Source organism: Lipotes vexillifer, unplaced genomic scaffold (assembly GCF_000442215.2).
Source record: "Lipotes vexillifer unplaced genomic scaffold, Lipotes_vexillifer_v1.1 scaffold593, whole genome shotgun sequence".
NCBI lineage: Eukaryota > Metazoa > Chordata > Mammalia > Artiodactyla > Lipotidae > Lipotes > Lipotes vexillifer.
In genome coordinates, this window is record NW_006773778.1 from 1,303,147 (window position 1) to 1,321,870 (window position 18,724).

Genomic DNA, 18,724 nt, shown 5'->3' on the forward strand with positions numbered 1-18,724 from the left:
ATAATATGCAAAGGGGAAAGACTGTCCCTGTCCCAAAAATTAGGGTGAAGGGATGCTGGGCAGGTAAAAACAATATCCATTTCAGCTACAAGATAGATATTGCCTTCTGCTGCCCAAACCAAAATGCAAACAGGCAAACAAACAAAATGCTTTAATCACAGGACACGTTTGTTTACTGCAAAATTTATGGAAATTTAACCTCTCTTGATCTGTTTTATCATCTACAAAATGAAGAAATTAAAGTTAATGACTTCTTCCTTTTCATTTTTATTATAGACCTATTCCCTTATGTTTTAAGAGAGTCTTTAAATATATAACTCATTTTGCCTAGGTTGTAGATTCCCCCCTCATTTTATCTGTCCCTGGAATGGCTCCTTAATGGTTTTGGTGGTATTTCTGAGTTTTGGATTATTGATCCATTTTGGGTGAAAAAAAATCCTTAAATGAAATTTTTAAAAATGAATACATCTTTTCAGTGTGCTTATGTGTGGCATAATTTGTATCAGTAAGAAAGTAAATTACAATTATTTATCCCTCTATTTGTAGAGAAACCCATGCATGGGTGCAGGGAATATGGAGGAGGAACAGCTGAAATGGAAAAGCCTTTGCCAGCTCTGTGTCCTGCTAAAGGGTTAAGCCCCGCATAGAGAGTGTTTTTCCCACAGAAACACAGTAGCGAGTCTCTGTGCACGGAGAGGGAGAGCTACCTGAACCTCAGGAAATGAGTTTCTGAGGGAAGTCAGAAGGACTGGGGTTTAGAGATTTGAGGATTAGGGAGAGATGTGGTAGGAGGTTGGAGCCTGCAGAGGTAGGTGGCCAGTGGGAAATTCCTGGTGCTGGGATGGGTAAAGGATTTGAAGTGTGAGAATAATATCCAATTTGAGTTTAGTTCAGTTTCATTGTCCTTGTGCAGTGTAAAATCTCACCATTGATGCAAATCTTCAGCAGTGTCAACAATCTCACAAAAGCCTTGTAGGACTGGTTTGGAGAAAGTAAAAGAGAAGAGGGTGAGATTGATATTTGGGTTGTGATGGGGCAGAGGAAAGGGAACACAGAGCAGCTGTGGTCGGAGAGATGCCATGAAGTCAGTTCAGGGGCAGGAACTTGGTGCCAGAAGGGATTGTGAGAATGTAAATCCCTGGGAATTCACACACATTTTGTGGGAAGATTTGGACTTCCCAGAATACTCAGAGTGAGGGATTGGACCAAAGGATGAGAGGAATTTAAGGTACCTTTGGGTTATACTATCTTGGTTTATACTATACTGTACTATACTATACTATACTATACTATACTATACTATACCTTACCCAACTGGTGATAGGGTGAGGTGCAGCTGAAGTCCCAAAATAATGTGGTGGAGTTATTTAATTATTTTTTCTGGTCTTAGTCTTAGCATATCTTCTCTTGCCACAGAAACAGTACTTCCAAATAGAAATCATTTTACCATGGAATAAAAATTTTATTTATCTATGTATTTAACATTTATTGACATCCACCAAGTGCATGTTGCTTGAGGAGAGTCATAGATGAGTAAGACATAGTAATGTCATAGTAGGGTTTATCCCCGGAGGGGGAGAGAGATGTACAAAAACCAACCACAATACAAGGGTGGAGGCAGCAAGGGGTAAATGGAGTGCAGCAACAGTGTTCTTTAATTCTGGTTGGGAACAACTATATAGAATCCAATGAATGAATGTGTGTTCTCCCTGAAGTTTCTAATTTTTTCTTGAAACATTTCTCTTTCCTGTGAAGAGACAAAATAAGAACATTCTGACAACGTATAAAACATATTTAAAAATCCTAAGACTATAAAAACACAAGAAATGTCACTGCATGTACAGTCCGTCATTCACCCAGCCCAGTTTCTGTGCCTGGGACAACGGTTCTGAAGAACAACATCCAAAGGCTAAAAAGGCAACACTGTATGGAGTGTAGTCCCTGGGTGGTCAGATATCTTTGCACCCTGTCTTTTCACTCTATAATTTTACCAGCCATGTGATCTTGGGTAAGTTATTACTTAGCTTCTCTTCATGTTAGATTACTAGCCTGTAAAATGAGGACAGTAACAACTCATTGGATTGTTGAATTAAATAAGCTATTGCACATGAAATGCCTGGTACACTATAAAAACTTGATGCATTTTAGCTATTATTTTTATTATTCTGAAAGGAACATTGGGAATTTTATATCCATGAGTTTAACCACATTCTTTTGAATTTATATTTTCTGCTCACATCACTTCTTGTATTAATAAACTACCTACATTAAAAACCTATGTAGGGCTTCCCTGGTGGTGCAGTGGTTGAGAGTCCGCCTGCCGATGCAGGGGACACGGGTTCGTGCCCCGGTCTGAGAGGATCCCACGTGCCGCGGAGCGGCTGGGCCCATGAGCCATGGCCGCTGGGCCTGCGCGTTCAGAGCCTGTCTCTGCAGCGGGAGAGGCCACAACAGTGAGCAGGCCCGCGTACCGCAAAAAACAAAAAAAACAAAAAAAACAAAAAAAAACCTATGTAATTAAATCTTACTTTCATTTGTCCAGAAGCTACCTCTTTCCAACTTTGACTAGAGGCACTTCACTGTCTAATACTTAAGGATTTAATGCACTAATCCATCTTCTTTATGTTAAATCTAATCAGTCTGCCGAAGAACATTTTTCAGGCCCTTTCTAATTTTCTTAAGGTTCAAAGATAGTTATACATGCCATAGAGTATTCTGTAAGTTCCATAGTTTTATATAAGGGGAGGTACTATTTTCTGTTTTGTTGGTGTTGACTTTACCAACAATTGTCAGTGTTCCGTGAACTTTTTTGGACAGCAGCAGCTCCTTAAGTCAGAACTTTGTGGTACAGTTAATGGTATTTTCCAAATTTCTCTGAAATGCTATTCTGAGAGGGCTCAATGGGTGTGCCACAAAAAGGATTATAATTTGGGAAGCACTGAGTTAAATGACAGTTTGTTAGATCCCTTTTAACATCCTGTGCACTTTAAATACAGTAGGTAGTGGTTTTTGAACTTGTATCTCCAAAGCATCTTTTTTTGGGGAATTGTCTGGTAGGACCAGTGTTCTGGGAACACAGTTTGGGAGATGCTGATGGATAGTAAGTTATAGGTTCAACGGACAGCTTAAATCCATTATCCTACAGGAGTAATTTCCCCCTGAGGACATTACATTATTTATTATGTGGAAGCACTTTCATTGCTCTTCTGAACATTCAGAGACTCTTATGTTATCTTTTTGCCTAATATTCTTATCATCCTGGTAATTTGCTGGAAAGGTTTAATTATATCTGTGTACTTAAAGATATCATTCTGTATGTATTTTCTTTTCCAAATTGCTTTTAGAAGCATATTAAGTAGTGATAGGCTGAAATATGAAGTAGAAAGAATGTGAAATCATGCAGCCCTGGCTTGGAATCTTTGTTCAAGAACTCAGCAGCCTCTTGTCCTTGGACGATTTATTTAGCTTCTTTGACTCTTACTATTCTCATATTTATCTAGAGACATGGCTTTTTATCCTTGTCCTTTGATTCCTTTCTCACATTACTCTTTCTGACTTGATCAAGCAAATACAAATCAGTTTATTCTTTTAAACTGAATTTGGAACTTGATTAAAACAAAAAAGTGTAGATTGGGACATGGTATATTCATACCCGTCATGACCAGCAATAATAAGAAGTCACTGTCTATGGTTAACCCATTTCCCTATGCATATATACAGGCAGGAAAAATTGGGTAACTTTTAAGCACTTAGGGCCAAACCCTTGGGAGCGGGAAGCTACGGGGGAAGGTGTTATGTTCCTCTGTCCGTCCCTATGGGGGAGGCTCCCTAAAATATTTGAACCAAGTAAGAAAGAAGAGTGAGTGGCAGCTTACAAAAAACGTTTGAAAGCGTCATTTTCATGATTTCACCAAATGATACTGTATTACTTAAAACTTAAGATCAATATCCTCATAGTATAAAATAGCATGATTAAATTTCAAGTATCTAATGTCTCAAATTTCTCCCCTCAATAGGCTTTTAGATATAAAAATTCCAGTGTGTTTTTCCAAGTAAATACCTATTTCCCAGCCTTTCTCATTCAAGCCTACCCAAAGGAGGCAATGTCTTAAGGAGACATTGGAAATATGGAAATCATAAATATTACCATATAATTTCTGAATTCCATTGATATCATCCTGTGAAAGTTTGAAATTCTTGTAATCGCCTTCTCCATAAGTTGGATACATCACAGCATTAGGATCAGATGAATGATCCAGACCCAAGGAATGGCCAAGTTCATGAGTTGCAGCATACAGGAAATTAATTCCTGCAGCAAAAGAGACATACAGTAACTGTAAAAAAAATAGCTATATATATAATAAAATCAAAATAGATAATAATAAAAATAACTATAAAATACCTAACTGTTTAAATTCTCCATAGTTTGCTTATTTGTTTCCAGGCCTTCACAAGGGCGGAAGGTTTAGAAGAGGAATCAGAATAGTAGTGCTTTCCTCAATACATAAGGCAAATGCTAACAGCCATGAAAGGGGAAATCAACAGTAACACAGTCATGGTAGGGGACTTTAACACCTCACTTTCACCAATGGACAGATCATCCAAAATGAAAATAAATAAGGAAACACAAGCTTTCAATGATACATTAAACAAGATGGACTTAATTGATATTTATAGGACATTCCATCCAAAAAAAAACAGAATACACTTTCTTCTCAAGTGCTCATGGAACATTCTCTAGGTAAGATCATATCTTGGGTCACAAATCAAGCCTTGGTAAATTTAAGAAAATTGAAATCATATCAAGTATCTTTTCCAACCACAACATTATGAGACTAGATATCAATTTCAGGAAAAAATCTGTAAAAAATACAAACACATGGAGGCTAAACAATACACTACTAAATAACCAAGAGATCACTGAAGAAATCAAAGAGGAAATCAAAAAATACCTAGAAACATATGAAAATGAAAACACGATGACCCAGAACCTATGGGATGCAGCAAAAGCAGTTCTAAGAGGGAAGTTTATAGGAATACAATCCTACCTCAAGAAACAAGAAACATCTCAAATCGACAACCTAACCTTACACCTAAAGCAATTAGAGAAAGAAGAACAAAAAAAACCCCAAAGTTAGCAGAAGGAAAGAAATCATAAAGATCAGATCAGAAATAAATGAAGGAAACAATAGCAAAGATCAATAAAACTAACAGCTGGTTCTTTGAGAGATAAACAAAATTGATAAACCATGAGCCAGACTCATCAAGACAAAAGGGAAGACTCAAATCAACAGAATTAGAAATGAAAAAGTAACAACTGAAACTGAAGAAATGCAAAAGATCATGAGAGATTACTACAAGCAACTCTATGCCAATACAGTGGACAACCTGGAAGAAATGGACAAATTCTTAGAAAAGCACAACCTTCTGGGACTGAACCAGGAAGAAATAGAAAATATAAACAGACCAATCACAAGCACTGAAATTGAAATTATGATTAAAAATCTTCCAACAAACAAAAGCTCAGGACCAGATGGCTTCATAAGCAAATTCTATCAAACATTTAGAGAAGAGCTAGCACCTATCCTTCTCAAACTATTCCAAAATATAGCAGAGGGAGGAACACTCCTAAACTCATTCTACGAGGCCACCATCATCTTGATACCAAAACCAGACAAGGATATCACAAAGAAAGAAAACTACAGGCCAATATCACTGATGAACATAGATGCAAAAATCCTCAACAAAATACTAGCAAACAAAATCCAACAGCACATTAAAAGGATCATACACCATGATTGAGTGGGGTTTATCCCAGGAATGCAAGGATTCTTCAATATACTCAAATCAATCAGTGAGATACACCATATTAACAATCTGAAGAATAAAAACCATATGATCATCTCAATAGATGCAGAAAAAGCTTTTGACAAACTTCAACACCCATTTATGATAAAAACCCTCCAGAAGGTAGTCATAGAGGGAACTTATGTCAACATTATAAAGGCCATATATGACAAACCCACAGCCAACATCGTTCTCAATGGTGAAAAACTGAACCCATTTCCACTAAGATCAGGAAGAAGACAAGGTTGCCCACTCTCACCACTATTATTCAACATAGTTTTGGAAGTTTTAGCCACAGCAATCAGAGAAGAAAAAGAAATAAAAAGAATCTAAATTGGAAAAGAAGAAGTAAAACTGTCACTGTTTGCAGATGACATAATACTATACATAGAGAATCCTAACGATGCTACCAGAAAACTACTAATGCTAATCAATGAATGTGGTAGAGTAGCAAGATACAAAATTAATGCACAGAAATCTCTTGCATTCCTATACAATAATGAAGAAAAATCTGAAAGAGAAATTGAGGAAACACTCCCATTTACTGCTGCAACAGAAAGAATAAAATATCTAGGAATAAACCTACCTAAGAAGACAAAAGACCTGTATGCAGAAAACTATAGGACCCTTATGAAAGAAATGAAAAAGGATACAAGCAGATGGAGGGATATACAATGTTCTTGGATTGGAAGAATCAACATTGTGAAAATGACTATACTCCCCAAAGCAATCTACAGATTCAATGCAATCCCTATCAAATTACCAATGACATTTTTCACAAACTAGAACAAATAATTTCACATTTTTACGGAAACACAAAAGACCCCAAATAGCCAAAGCAATATTGAGAAAGAAAAATGGAGCTGGAGAAATCAGCCTCCTTGACTTCAGACTACAGTACAAAGCTATAGTAATCAAGACAGTATGGTACTGGCACAAAAATAGAAATATAGACCAATAGAACAGGATAGAAAGCCCAGAGATAAACCCACGCACCTATGGTCGCCTTATCTTTGACAAAGGAGGTAAGAATATACAATGGAGAAAAGACATCCTCTTCAATAAGTGGTGCTGGGAAAACTGGACAACTACATGTAAAAGAATGAAATTAGAACACTCCATAACACCATACACAAAAATAAACTCCAAATGGATTAAAGACCTAAATGTAAGGCCAGAAACTATAAAACTCTTAGAGGAAAACCTAGAGGCAGAACACTCTATGACATACATCACAGCAAGATCCTTTTTGACCCACCTCCTAGAGAAATGGAAATAAAAACGAAAATAAACAAGTGGGACATAATGAAACTTAAAAGCTTTTGCACAGCAAAGGAAACCATAAACAAGACCAAAAGACAACCCTCAGAATGGGAGAAAATATTTGCAAATGAAGCAACTGACAAAAGATTAATCTCCAAAATATACAAGCAGCTCATGCAGCTCAATATCAAAAAATCAAACAACCCAGTACAAAAATGGGCAGAAGACCTAAACAGACATTTCTCCAAAGAAGATATACAGATTGCCAACAAACACATAAAAGGATGTTCAACATCACTAATCATTAGAGAAATGCAAATCAAAACTACAATGATGTATCACCTCACACCAGTCAGAATGACCATCATCAAAAAATCTGGAAACAATAAATGCTGGAGAGGGTGTGGAGAAAAGGGAACACTCTTGCACTGTTGACGGGAATGTAAATTGATACAGCCACTACAGAGAACACTATGGAGGTTCCTTAAACAACTAAAAATAGAACTACCCACTGCTGGGCATCCCACTGCTGGGCATATATCCAGAGAGCCGTAATTCAAAAAGAGCCATGTACCCAGTATTCATTGCAGCACTATTTACAGTAGCCAGGAAGCAACCTAAGTGTCCATCGACAGATGAATGGGTAAAAAGATGTGGCACTTATATACAATGGAATATTACTCAGCCATAAAAAGAAACGAAATTGAGTTATTTGTAGCGAGGTGGATGGACCTATATTCTGTCATACAGAATGAAATAAGTCAGAAAGAGAAAAACAAATACCGTATGCTAACACATATATATGGAATCTTAAAAAAAAAAAAGTGTTCTGAAGAACCTCGGAGTAGGACAGGAATAAAGATGCAGACATAGAGAATGGACTTGAGGACATGGGGGGGAGGACAAGGGTAAGTGAGAGAGTGGCATGGCCATATATACCCTACCAAATGTAAAATAGAGAGCTATTGGAAAGCAGCCACATAGAACAGGGAGATCAGCTCAGTGCTTTTAACCACCTAGAGGGGTGAGATAGGGAGGGTAGGAGGGAGACGCAAGAAGGAGGAGATATGGGGTTATATGTATATGTATAGCTGATTCATTTTGTTATACATCAGAAACTAGCACACCATTGTAAAGCAATTATACTCCAATAAAGATGTTAAAAAAACCCCACAGATGTGGTACATTTATATGATGGAATACTACTCAGCCATAGAAAATAACGAAATAATGCCATTAGCAGCAACATGGATGGACCTGAGATATCATACTAAGTGAAATAAGAAAAAGACAAATGCCATCTGATATCACTTATATGTGGAATCTAAAATATGACACAAATGAACATATCTATGAAACAAAAACAGACTCACAGACATTGAGAGCAGACTCATGGTTGCCAAGGGGGTGGGGCTGTGGAAGGGAAGGATTGGGAGTTTGGGATTAGCAGATGCAAACCATTATATATAGAATGGATAAACAACAAGCTCCTACTGTAAAGCACAGGGAACTCTATTCAATACCCTGTGATAAACCATAATGGAAAAGTATATGAAAAAGAATATGTGTATAACTGAATGACTTTGCAGTACAGCAGAAATTAACACAACACTGTAAATCAACTATACTTCAATAAAGTTTTAAAGAAAAGAACAGTAGTGCTTTAATCTCATCACCTTTTTTTTTTTTAATATGTTTTTCTGCCTATTTGCTTCTTATGTAATCACTCAGATAGCAGTATTCTGTAGAGGAAAGCAAAGGCTTATAAGTATTATATAAAGACCTGGTTTTGAAACCCAGCTCTGATACTTACTAGCTGGACAACTTTGCACAAATTAATGGGTATTTCTGAGTCTCAGTTCCTCATCTGTTAAATGGAGATAATAATTCCTACCTTGTCGATTTGTCATAATGAGTTTCCCAATATCTGGAAAATAATAATGGCTATTCAATAAATGATAGTGACTTTGACTAGCAGGAGAGAGAAAGTTGGCTTTGAGAAAGCATGACCATAAGGCAGGAACTCCAGGTGATGCTGGGATGTGCTTTTGATTTGTTAAAGTGTATTATGTATGAGCTCTCTCTCCCTCAGACTCATAGAAAGTCTTTGCAAATAAGGGGGAAGGTGTGAATGTGTTTGAGTGGCCAGAGTTCCAATTGTGGTGCATTAGATTGAAGGACGCTGTCTTTAGCTTACCTTGAGTGGGAAGAAGGAAGAATGAAAAAGGTATGCAAGATGTGAAACGGAAACAGTGTCATAATTTTACATAGGTTAGATTTTCATGGCAAGGCATCACTGTAGTGGTGAATTCCCATTGCCAAACACAAGTACTCATTTCACTTTCAGGGCCAGTAACCAGTAGCCACCTTTTAAAAAATGTACAGTGGAGAAAGGACAGCCTCTTCAATAAGTGGTACTGGGAAAACTGGACAGGTATATGTAAAAGTATGAGATTAGCTCACTCCCTAACACCATACACAAAAATAAACTCAAAATGGATTAAAGACCTAAATGCAAGTCCAGAAACTATAAAACTCTTAGAGGAAAACATAGGCAGAACACTCTATGACATAAATCACAGCAAGATCCTTTTTGACCCACCTCCGAGAGAAATGGAAATAAAAACAAAAATAAACAAATAGGACCTAATGAAACTTCAAAGCTTTTGCACAGCAAAGGAAACCATAAACAAGACCAAAAGACAACCCTCAAAATGGGAGAAGATATTTGCAAATGAAGCAGCTGACAAAGGATTAATCTCCAAAATTTACAAGCAGCTCATGCAGCTCAATAACAAAAAACAAACAACCCAGTCCCAAAATGGGCAGAAGACCTAAATAGACATTTCTCCAAAGAAGATATACAGACTGCCAACAAACACATGAAAGAATGCTCAACATCATTAATCATTAGAGAAATGCAAATCAAAACTACAATGAGATATCATCTCACACCAGTCAGAATGGCCATCATCAAAAAATCTGGAAACAATAAATGCTGGAGAGGGTGTGGAGAAAAGGGAACACTCTTGCACTGCTGGTGGGAATGTGAGTTGGTACAGTCACTATGGAGAACAGTATGGAGGTTCCTTAAAAAACTACAAATAGAACTACCATATGACTCAGCAATCCCACTACTGGGCATATACCCTGAGAAAACCATAATTCAAAAAGAGTCATGTACCAAAATGTTCATTGCAGCTCTATTTACAATAGCCCGGAGATGGAAACAACCTAAGTGTCCATCATCGGATGAATGTGTAAAGAAGATGTGGCACGTATATACAATGGAATAATAGCCATAAAAAGAAACAAAATTGAGCTATTTGTAATGAGGTGGATGGACCTAGAGTCTGTCATACAGAGTGAAGTAAGTCAGAAAGAGAAAGACAAATACCGTATGTATGCTAACACATATATATGGAATTTAAGAAAAAAAAATGTTATGAAGAACCTAGGGGTAAAACAGGAATAAAGACAGAGACCTACTGGAGAACAGACTTGAGGATATGGGGAGGGGGAAGGGTGAGCTGTGTTAGGGCGAGAGAGAGACATGGACATATATATACTAACAAACGTAAGGTAGATAGCCAGTGGGAAGCAGCCGCATGGCACAGGGAAACCGGCTCGGTTCTTTGTGGCTGTCTGGAGGGGTGGGATTTGATTCACTTTTATAAAGCAGAAACTAACACACCATTGTAAAACAATTATACTCCAATAAAGATGTAAAAAAAAAAGAAAAAAAGCATTGTCTCCAGTTAGGATTATTTCTCTAGAGCTCCTCTTCATTAGTTTTTTGTTTTGTCTATGATCTTCTACTTTGTAAAGTGATGAATATGATAGGCTGGGTTATGGTGTGGGTTCTTTCTGAAAAACAGTGAATAATATCAGAACTGTATATACTTCTCAAATATCATAGTCTCTGCTCCTCTTTCACCTTCAATTAAAAAACTTATTTTGGAGTTATATATAGAAGAGCTATAATTTATTGAATTATTAATATATACCAAGCACTGTGCTAAGCACTGCATAAGCATTATCTCATTTAATTCCAACAGCAATCCTGTGAGGTAGGAATTATTTATAGTCCCATTTCATAGATAAGGAAACTGAGGCTCAGAGAAATTAAATAACTTGCCCAAAGACACAAAGTGAGTAATTGGTAGAGGTAAAGCAAATTGAACCCAACATTTGTTGACTCTGTAGCCTGAGTGTCTGTCTTCTATATATGGAGCATTATGAGCATATTAAATGCAATAATGCATTTAAAGCACAGAGGTGGCAGTTAGAAAGCGCTCAATAACTATTATTAATTGCTTTCAATTGTCAAATTAAAGATAGTTAAATATAAAAAGTTCAGGATTTTAAAAAGGATATGTAGTGGAAGAGATTTAGGATGCTGTACCTATATTGCTAGCATCAGTCCAGCGTTCATCCTCATCAAAGTGAGCATCTCCTCCCAGGCCTGGCCCAGGTGCAAAGGCATGAGCCAGTGTGTTTCCTGGCCCATCAAATGGGTCGGGGTCCCCGTGAGCTGAAAGAAAAAGTGGTAATTGCCTTTAGTGACTGAATTTATCTCCAGTCATTTCATCTTTTAGTTTACAGTACATGATTATCGAGGTTAGAAAGATTAGCCCCAAGCAGTCAGCTGCATACACAGGGTAGTTTGGGTGTTTATTTGTCACAGGGACTTTTTCTTTCACAGAACCACTGCTCATCCCTGATAACCACCACATGTTGAAAGCTTACTGATATGGACTTTAAATACATTCACATCCTACTTATGGTGGCATCTAAGTGTTATATTTGATCATTTTCCTTAGCTGGATGGTGGCAGAGTGGACAATGAGTTTGAGTACTGGATTCAGCAGGTAATTGCATACCATTTAATATACATTTTCTTAAAAACCCAGCTTTTTCTTTGTGGATGTAGTAGACGGTCTCTTGAAGAACTGTGCTCAAGGTGTCTTAAAATAGATTTTGATAGTGCTTTTATTTGTGATGCAGAGACATTTATTTTCAAATTGGTGTCAGGCCATATCCAGTTTATCCTGTTCTTGAAAAACATGGAGTGCCATGATCAGTGCTTTTCTGTAAGGTTTTCTTCAGTCTTGTTGATATTGTGGTTGAAGCTCAAATTTCGGCTAAATTCACAGCACCCAGGAAGTTTAACATTAAAGCAGGCCAAAAAGACCAACATTTTCCTCTAAATTTGCATCATGAAACACCAGCAATTAATAGCAGTTCATGTATATGGGTTATATCTCCTTAAGCCCTTTAATGTGAAAATTCTCTATTTTCTACTTTTTACTACATGAAGGGTGTTGGCAATAAGCCACAGGGACTGTTCACTTCTTGGAGACCACTTAAGGCCTTTGGAAGTTGTAACCTCTTCTTTTGGTTTAATGTTGATGTTAGTTAGATATATTTTAAACTGTCCCATAAATATATATGTATATCATGGTTCATGTTACAAAACAGAGGTTGGCAAACATTTTCTGTGAAGGACCAGATTTGTGGGCTTGAAGACCTCTGTCGGAATTGCTGAAGTCTGCCGTTGTAGCCCCAAAGCTCTCATAGACAATAGGTAAATGAAGGACCATGGCTGTGTTCTAATAACTACTTACAGATTTGGCTCATGGGCCATAGTTTGCCATCTTCTGCTATAAAAAGTGGCTCTAAGTTAATGGACTAGAAAAAGTGTAAGAACATTGATCTTTAGTGAGATGATCTATCTATCATCTATCTATCTATCTATCTATCATCTATCATCTATCTATATCTCTTTAAAGATTTTATATCCCAGAAAGAGGAGGGCACTGGTATAAACAACAAGCAAAATAGCACACAGGATCAGCCTGCAGGAATCTTCCTTACCTCCTCTTGCAAAGCCAATCATGATATCAGCAATTCCCCAGCTAACTCTCTTGAAGCTCAGTGGGATCTCTTTGCTCCACACGTTGAAGGCCTTTGCCACTAATTAATTCACTATGACATGTGGTAAGTCTCGAGTATATGACACGATCCTGGTAGAAAACAAGAAAACAATGTTTGACCTTTTAGGAAATAGGCTTTACTGTTTTTGCTAAAATGAGCCAAAGCAAAACAAACCTGTAGGTGACTACTTTGGAAGTCCATTTTGGGCGATCTGGAAATAGGGAATATTCTGCAACATCTGGCACTCCACATCTGGGCTTCCGTATGATTTCTATAATATGGGAGCTTAATGTTGCAGTTATGGGCAGGTGAAAGAATTTTTGCATCTGCTTGAGTTCGACTTCTAAACAATTGGGGTCCCTTATTTTTGACTCAGATGGATAAAATCTCTTCAGATAGTCCTATTGGAAAGAGAGTAATTGATCTATAATTCTTGTTTATTTTCTTCTTTTAGTTCAGAAGTCTGCATATCTTTGCTTCTGACTCCTGTGGACCCAAATAGTAGTGTGAAGGCAGAATACTTACATAGTAACCAAGTAAAACAAGAGTGCATTAATGAAAAGAAAACTTAATATTGATGATGAAGCACTGCCATTTCATTTCATGAGCAAGAGTCCCTCCACTTTTCTTTTATCCCATTAAATGTTTTGAAGAGAAACACACTGTATACTTTATAAAACATAGACTTGTTTGTAATAGCCAATCAGGAAAAGTGCCCAGTGTGCCCTCAAGAGGCACAGCTGAGACCTCCCCTTGGCATCAGAGACCCTATGGGGCGAATCAAAGTCACCCAGCCCTTTCTAAAATTCTCTGGAGATCAGGTCCCAGCTGAGGTTAAAGGTCTTAACATTTTAGTCCTGGGAAAGGTTATTATGACATTATTTTGTTTTATATACGTATTCTCCAGGTGAAGAAATCAGAACTCTTAGTAACTAAATGATTTGCCCTGGGGTCACATGTTAAGTTAGTATAAGAACTGGCTCTGAGTTTCTTGACTACCAGGCCAGTGCTCTTTCCATGGCTAACTCCTTAGTAAAACCCTCTTTGTGAGACTGCAGGATAAAGCAGGTCTCTCAGGTGTATTCCATGGGCAATCGGGTCCCTGGGAATTTCTTAAAGGACACTAGTGAATGGGTATGAGGATGGCAGTCCAGCAGCCTAAATAGGAAAAAATAGAAAGTGAATGAAATAACAACAGCAGCAAAGGACTTATATTAAGCACTTACTAGTGCCAGGGACTATACCAGGAGCTTTACATTACTTACCTCATTTAAACCTCATAACCACCCTGTGAAGTAAGGTATGGCATTATTTTCCTATATCACATTTGAAGAATCATGGCTCAGAAGAGTGAAATAAGATGCATGAGGTCACCCCATGAGTAACCAAAGGAGCTGGTATTTGAACTTGTGTTCTGATTCCAAAGCCCATTTCATCAAAAAAATGTATAGTGTTATATAATGTGTGATAATATCTTTGAAATGATTTAAACATTGGATCACTCATTTGCAATCTAATTTGGAGTAGGTGGTAATATTTACTTGTCTGAGAACGCTTAGGAGTATGCACTTTATATAAGTAACCTTAGCAATATTGTGCTCTGTCTTCCTGTTACCAATGACTGTATTTCATTCAATACAACAAACACTTATTATTCACCCATGACAATTAGCAATTAATCCCTGATTTGAAAACAAATAGCTCATTTTTTTCCCTTCCAGGGCTACAGGCTTTACAAAGACACCCTTTGTAAGAAATCTCTCTGCATCCTTAAGATGAATTTTCCTGCCTTCCTTTAAACCTAGAGAACCTCCCTCTGGTTTATTGACAACGTGCACCATGCGTAAAGGGACTCAATACTCTTGCAAGTGTACTCCTCCTGTAGAGTCCATTAGGTGGACCCATATGAAATTGCTCCTTTGGAGAAAAAAAAAAAACTGTCAAATATCACTGATTTCATATGGTTCAGTCCAATGTATTACATGGACTTATAAAAAGTCAAAGTTAGTGTGAAATAAAACACAACTTTTCTTATGCTTAAGGCTTAAATTTATAAACAATACTTAGGAGTAGATGTCCCATTATTTTACCAGGTAATAATTACTTACACTTATTAGGCTACTTATTAAGTAGTATATTGGAAAGAACATGATTTTTGAACCAGAACTTGTCCTTGACTCTTTTTTTTTTTTTAACATCTTTATTGGGGTATAATTGCTTTACAATGGTGTGTTAGTTTCTGCTTTATAACAGAGTGAATCAGTTATACATATACATATGTTCCCATATCTCTTCCCTCTTTGTCTCCCTCCCTCCCACCCTCCCTATCCCACCCCTCCAGACAGCCACAAAGAACCGAGCCGGTTTCCCTGTGCCATGCGGCTGCTTCCCACTGGCTATCTACCTTACGTTTGTTAGTATATATATGTCCATGTCTCTCTCTCGCCCTAACACACCTCACCCTTCCCCCTCCCCATATCCTCAAGTCTGTTCTCCAGTAGGTCTCTGTCTTTATTCCTGTTTTACCCCTAGGTTCTTCATAACATTTTTTTTTCTTAAATTCCATATATATGTGTTAGCATACGGTATTTGTCCTTCTCTTTCTGACTTACTTCACTCTGTATGACAGACTCTAGATCTATCCACCTCATTACAAATAGCTCAATTTCGTTTCTTTTTATGGCTGAGTAATATTCCATTGTATATATGTGCCACATCTTCTTTATCCATTCATCCGACGACGGGCACTTAGGTTGTTTCCATCTCCGGGCTATTGTAAATAGAGCTGCAATGAACATTTTGGTACATGACTCTTTCTGAATTCTGGTTTCCTCAGGGTATATACCTAGTAGTGGGATTGCTGGGTCATATGGTAGTTCTATTTGTAGTTTTTTAAGGAACCTCCATACTGTTCTCCATAGTGGCTGAACCAATTCACATTCCCACCAGCAGTGCAAGAGTGTTCCCTTTTCTCCACACCCTCTCCAGCATTTATTGTTTCTAGATTTTTTGATGATGGCCATTCTGACTGGTGTGAGATGATATCTCATTGTAGTTTTGATTTGCATTTCTCTAATGATTAATGATGTTGAGCATTCTTTCATGTGTTTGTTGGCAGTCTGTATATCTTCTTTGGAGAAATGTCTATTTAGGTCTTCTGCCCATTTTTGGATTGGGTTGTTTATTTTTTTGTTATTGAGCTGCATGAGCTGCCTGTAAATTTTAGAGATTAATCCTTTGTCAGTTGATTCATTTGCAAATATTTTCTCCCATTCTGAGGGCTGTCTTTTGGTCTTGTTTATGGTTTCCTTTGCTGTGCAAAAGCTTTGAAGTTTCATTAGGTCCCATTTGTTTATTTTTGTTTTTATCTCCATTACTCTAGGAGATGGGTCAAGAAGGATCTTGCTGTGATTTATGTCATGGAGTGTTCTGCCTATGTTTTCCTCTAAGAGTTTGATAGTTTCTGGCCTTACATTTAGGTCTTTAATCCATTTTGAGCTTATTTTTGTGTATGGTGTTAGGGAGTGATCTAATCTCATACTTTTACATGTACCTGTCCAGTTTTCCCAGCACCACTTATTGAAGAAGCTGTCCTTTCTCCACTGTATGTTCCTGCCACCTTTATCAAAGATAAGGTGTCCATATGTGCGTGGGTTTATCTCTGGGCTTTCTATCCTATTCCATTGTCCTTGACTCTTATATCTACAGTTAGTAAGTATGTGAATTTATCTTACTTTGGTTTCTTCTTTTTCCCAGAATAGAGCTAAGGATTCAATGACACAATGTATATGAAGTACTTTATAGTCTGTAATTGTTACATACATGATAATTGCTATTGTTACCACTTCCTTTATTCACTAGAATAATCCTGTGAGGTATAAAACACAGTATTATTGTCTCTATTAGATATATGAGATAACAAAGTCAGAAGTTCATGCCTTGCCCATCATCACTGGCTTGTTAGTGGGAGGACTGTGACTTATACCCTCATTTTTTCTTTTCAAGTCTCTCCATCACAAGCAGTCCTCATCTTAAGAGGCAACACTTTGCTCTTTATGAGAAAAATCTCGAGTTACAATAAATAATAGTAGCAATAAGGACTTCAATTTATTGAATATGTCTCAGGTACTCTGTGAAGTGCTTCACAACACCCCCATTTGGTTGATATCATTATATTATCCAACTTCCAAATTAGAAAACTGAAGGTCAGAGAAGTTTAATAACATTCCTGTGTTCATCTACACAGTTGAGTGGAGGAGTTGGAACTTGAATCCGCTTTGGGCAGGCTCCAAAGCTTGCTCTTAACAGCTACTTGATTAAAACATATATTACCTATATAATCAGAAAAATTATTAAAATTGAAAAACATACTTCCTAATGCTGATGGTGAGCCTGTGGAGGCCCAGGTGAGTGGGCCAGTGACCTACCTGAGCCTGTTCCCACGGCAGCTCACTCATGCCTCCTGCCTTCTGGGGAAGCTGCAGGGCCAGGGTGCCAGGCAGCATACTCACAGCGTACAGCACAGTCAGCACGGCCAGCTGCATAGCTGCTGTCCAGAGATGATTGCTCTCGGACTTATGGTTGGTTTGGTGTTTTCTGCCAGAGGCTGGAGGAATTTATATAGCTTCTTAGACTTGAATATGGAAATAGGTGACGCATTTGAGTGTTTTCTTTCTTTTTAGTGTCTACAGAACTTTGAAAGTGTGTATTATCTTTTATTAATGACAATGAGGAAGTATTACATTCTTATTGGCAAGAAGCACACAATGTGTTTGTCTTTCAAAGAATTTTTCTCCCACCTGTCTTCTGTATAAATTTGACCCATGAAATTTTAAATTTAACACACTTTATTTGCCAGAATCAAATTGCTACTTAGACATGTCTTCTCAGTTTAAAAATTTGGGGAGCATTATTCAGGACATATTTTATCTTAACATAATTTTTGAAAAATTTGAAATGCTTGGAAAAGTACATAAAAGATACAAATACTCAAATAACTATTAAGCAAACATTTTGTAACAGTCTCCAAAGTCATAGAGGGGACTGATGGGAGGAGTGGCAAGTGGAAATGCTCTGCTGTGATTGGGTCAGTGACCACCATAAAGCCTGTGCTCCACTCCCTCACCTTCCAGGCACCTTAGTGGAGCCCTGAGAATTCCCTCTTCAAATCTCCCTTTAATCAGATTATTTCTCTTCTTAGTGGTCAACATCACTTGCATTCCTCTTGAATTACATGAAAAAATATTAAACAAAAAAAACCTTCAGGCATGGGCTTGCCTGTTCATCTACCATACTTACCATGCTTCACCTTCTGTAGTTGCAGGTTTCTCCAAAGCTGGCCTTCAACTTGGAAATCACTTTCTCCAATCTTTCTCTTCCAATCACCCTGACATTGGCTGCTGACCAGCCACCACTTGGGCTAGTTTGGTCCTCAGCACACATAATGGTTATTCTACATATAGCAATTAAAGACCCATGACCTAGAGATTCTAGTCCATTTACTTCAATTTTCCTGAAGATGAAACTGAAGCCAAGACAACAGGTTCACTTATTTCTCCAAGGCTCACACAGCCAGTTAATAGTAGTCCTGACTCCCAGTCCAGTGCTTTTTGTGTCATATTACACTACCTATTCATTTGTCATTATATAGAATACACATTTCTTGAGAGAGCACGTG

General features: G+C 37.6%; 1 protein-coding gene across 1 annotated transcript; it reads right to left on the reverse strand.

Annotated features, from left to right (window-relative positions):
- Positions 1-1,718: 1,718 nt before the first annotated feature.
- Positions 1,719-17,591, reverse strand: MMP7 (matrix metallopeptidase 7). Its single transcript, XM_007448565.1, is given in 6 exon segments — positions 1,719-1,747; positions 4,148-4,309; positions 11,516-11,644; positions 12,988-13,136; positions 13,222-13,448; positions 17,475-17,591. Coding segments are annotated over 6 exon segments (813 nt in total).
- Between the last annotated feature and the right edge of the window lie 1,133 nt (positions 17,592-18,724).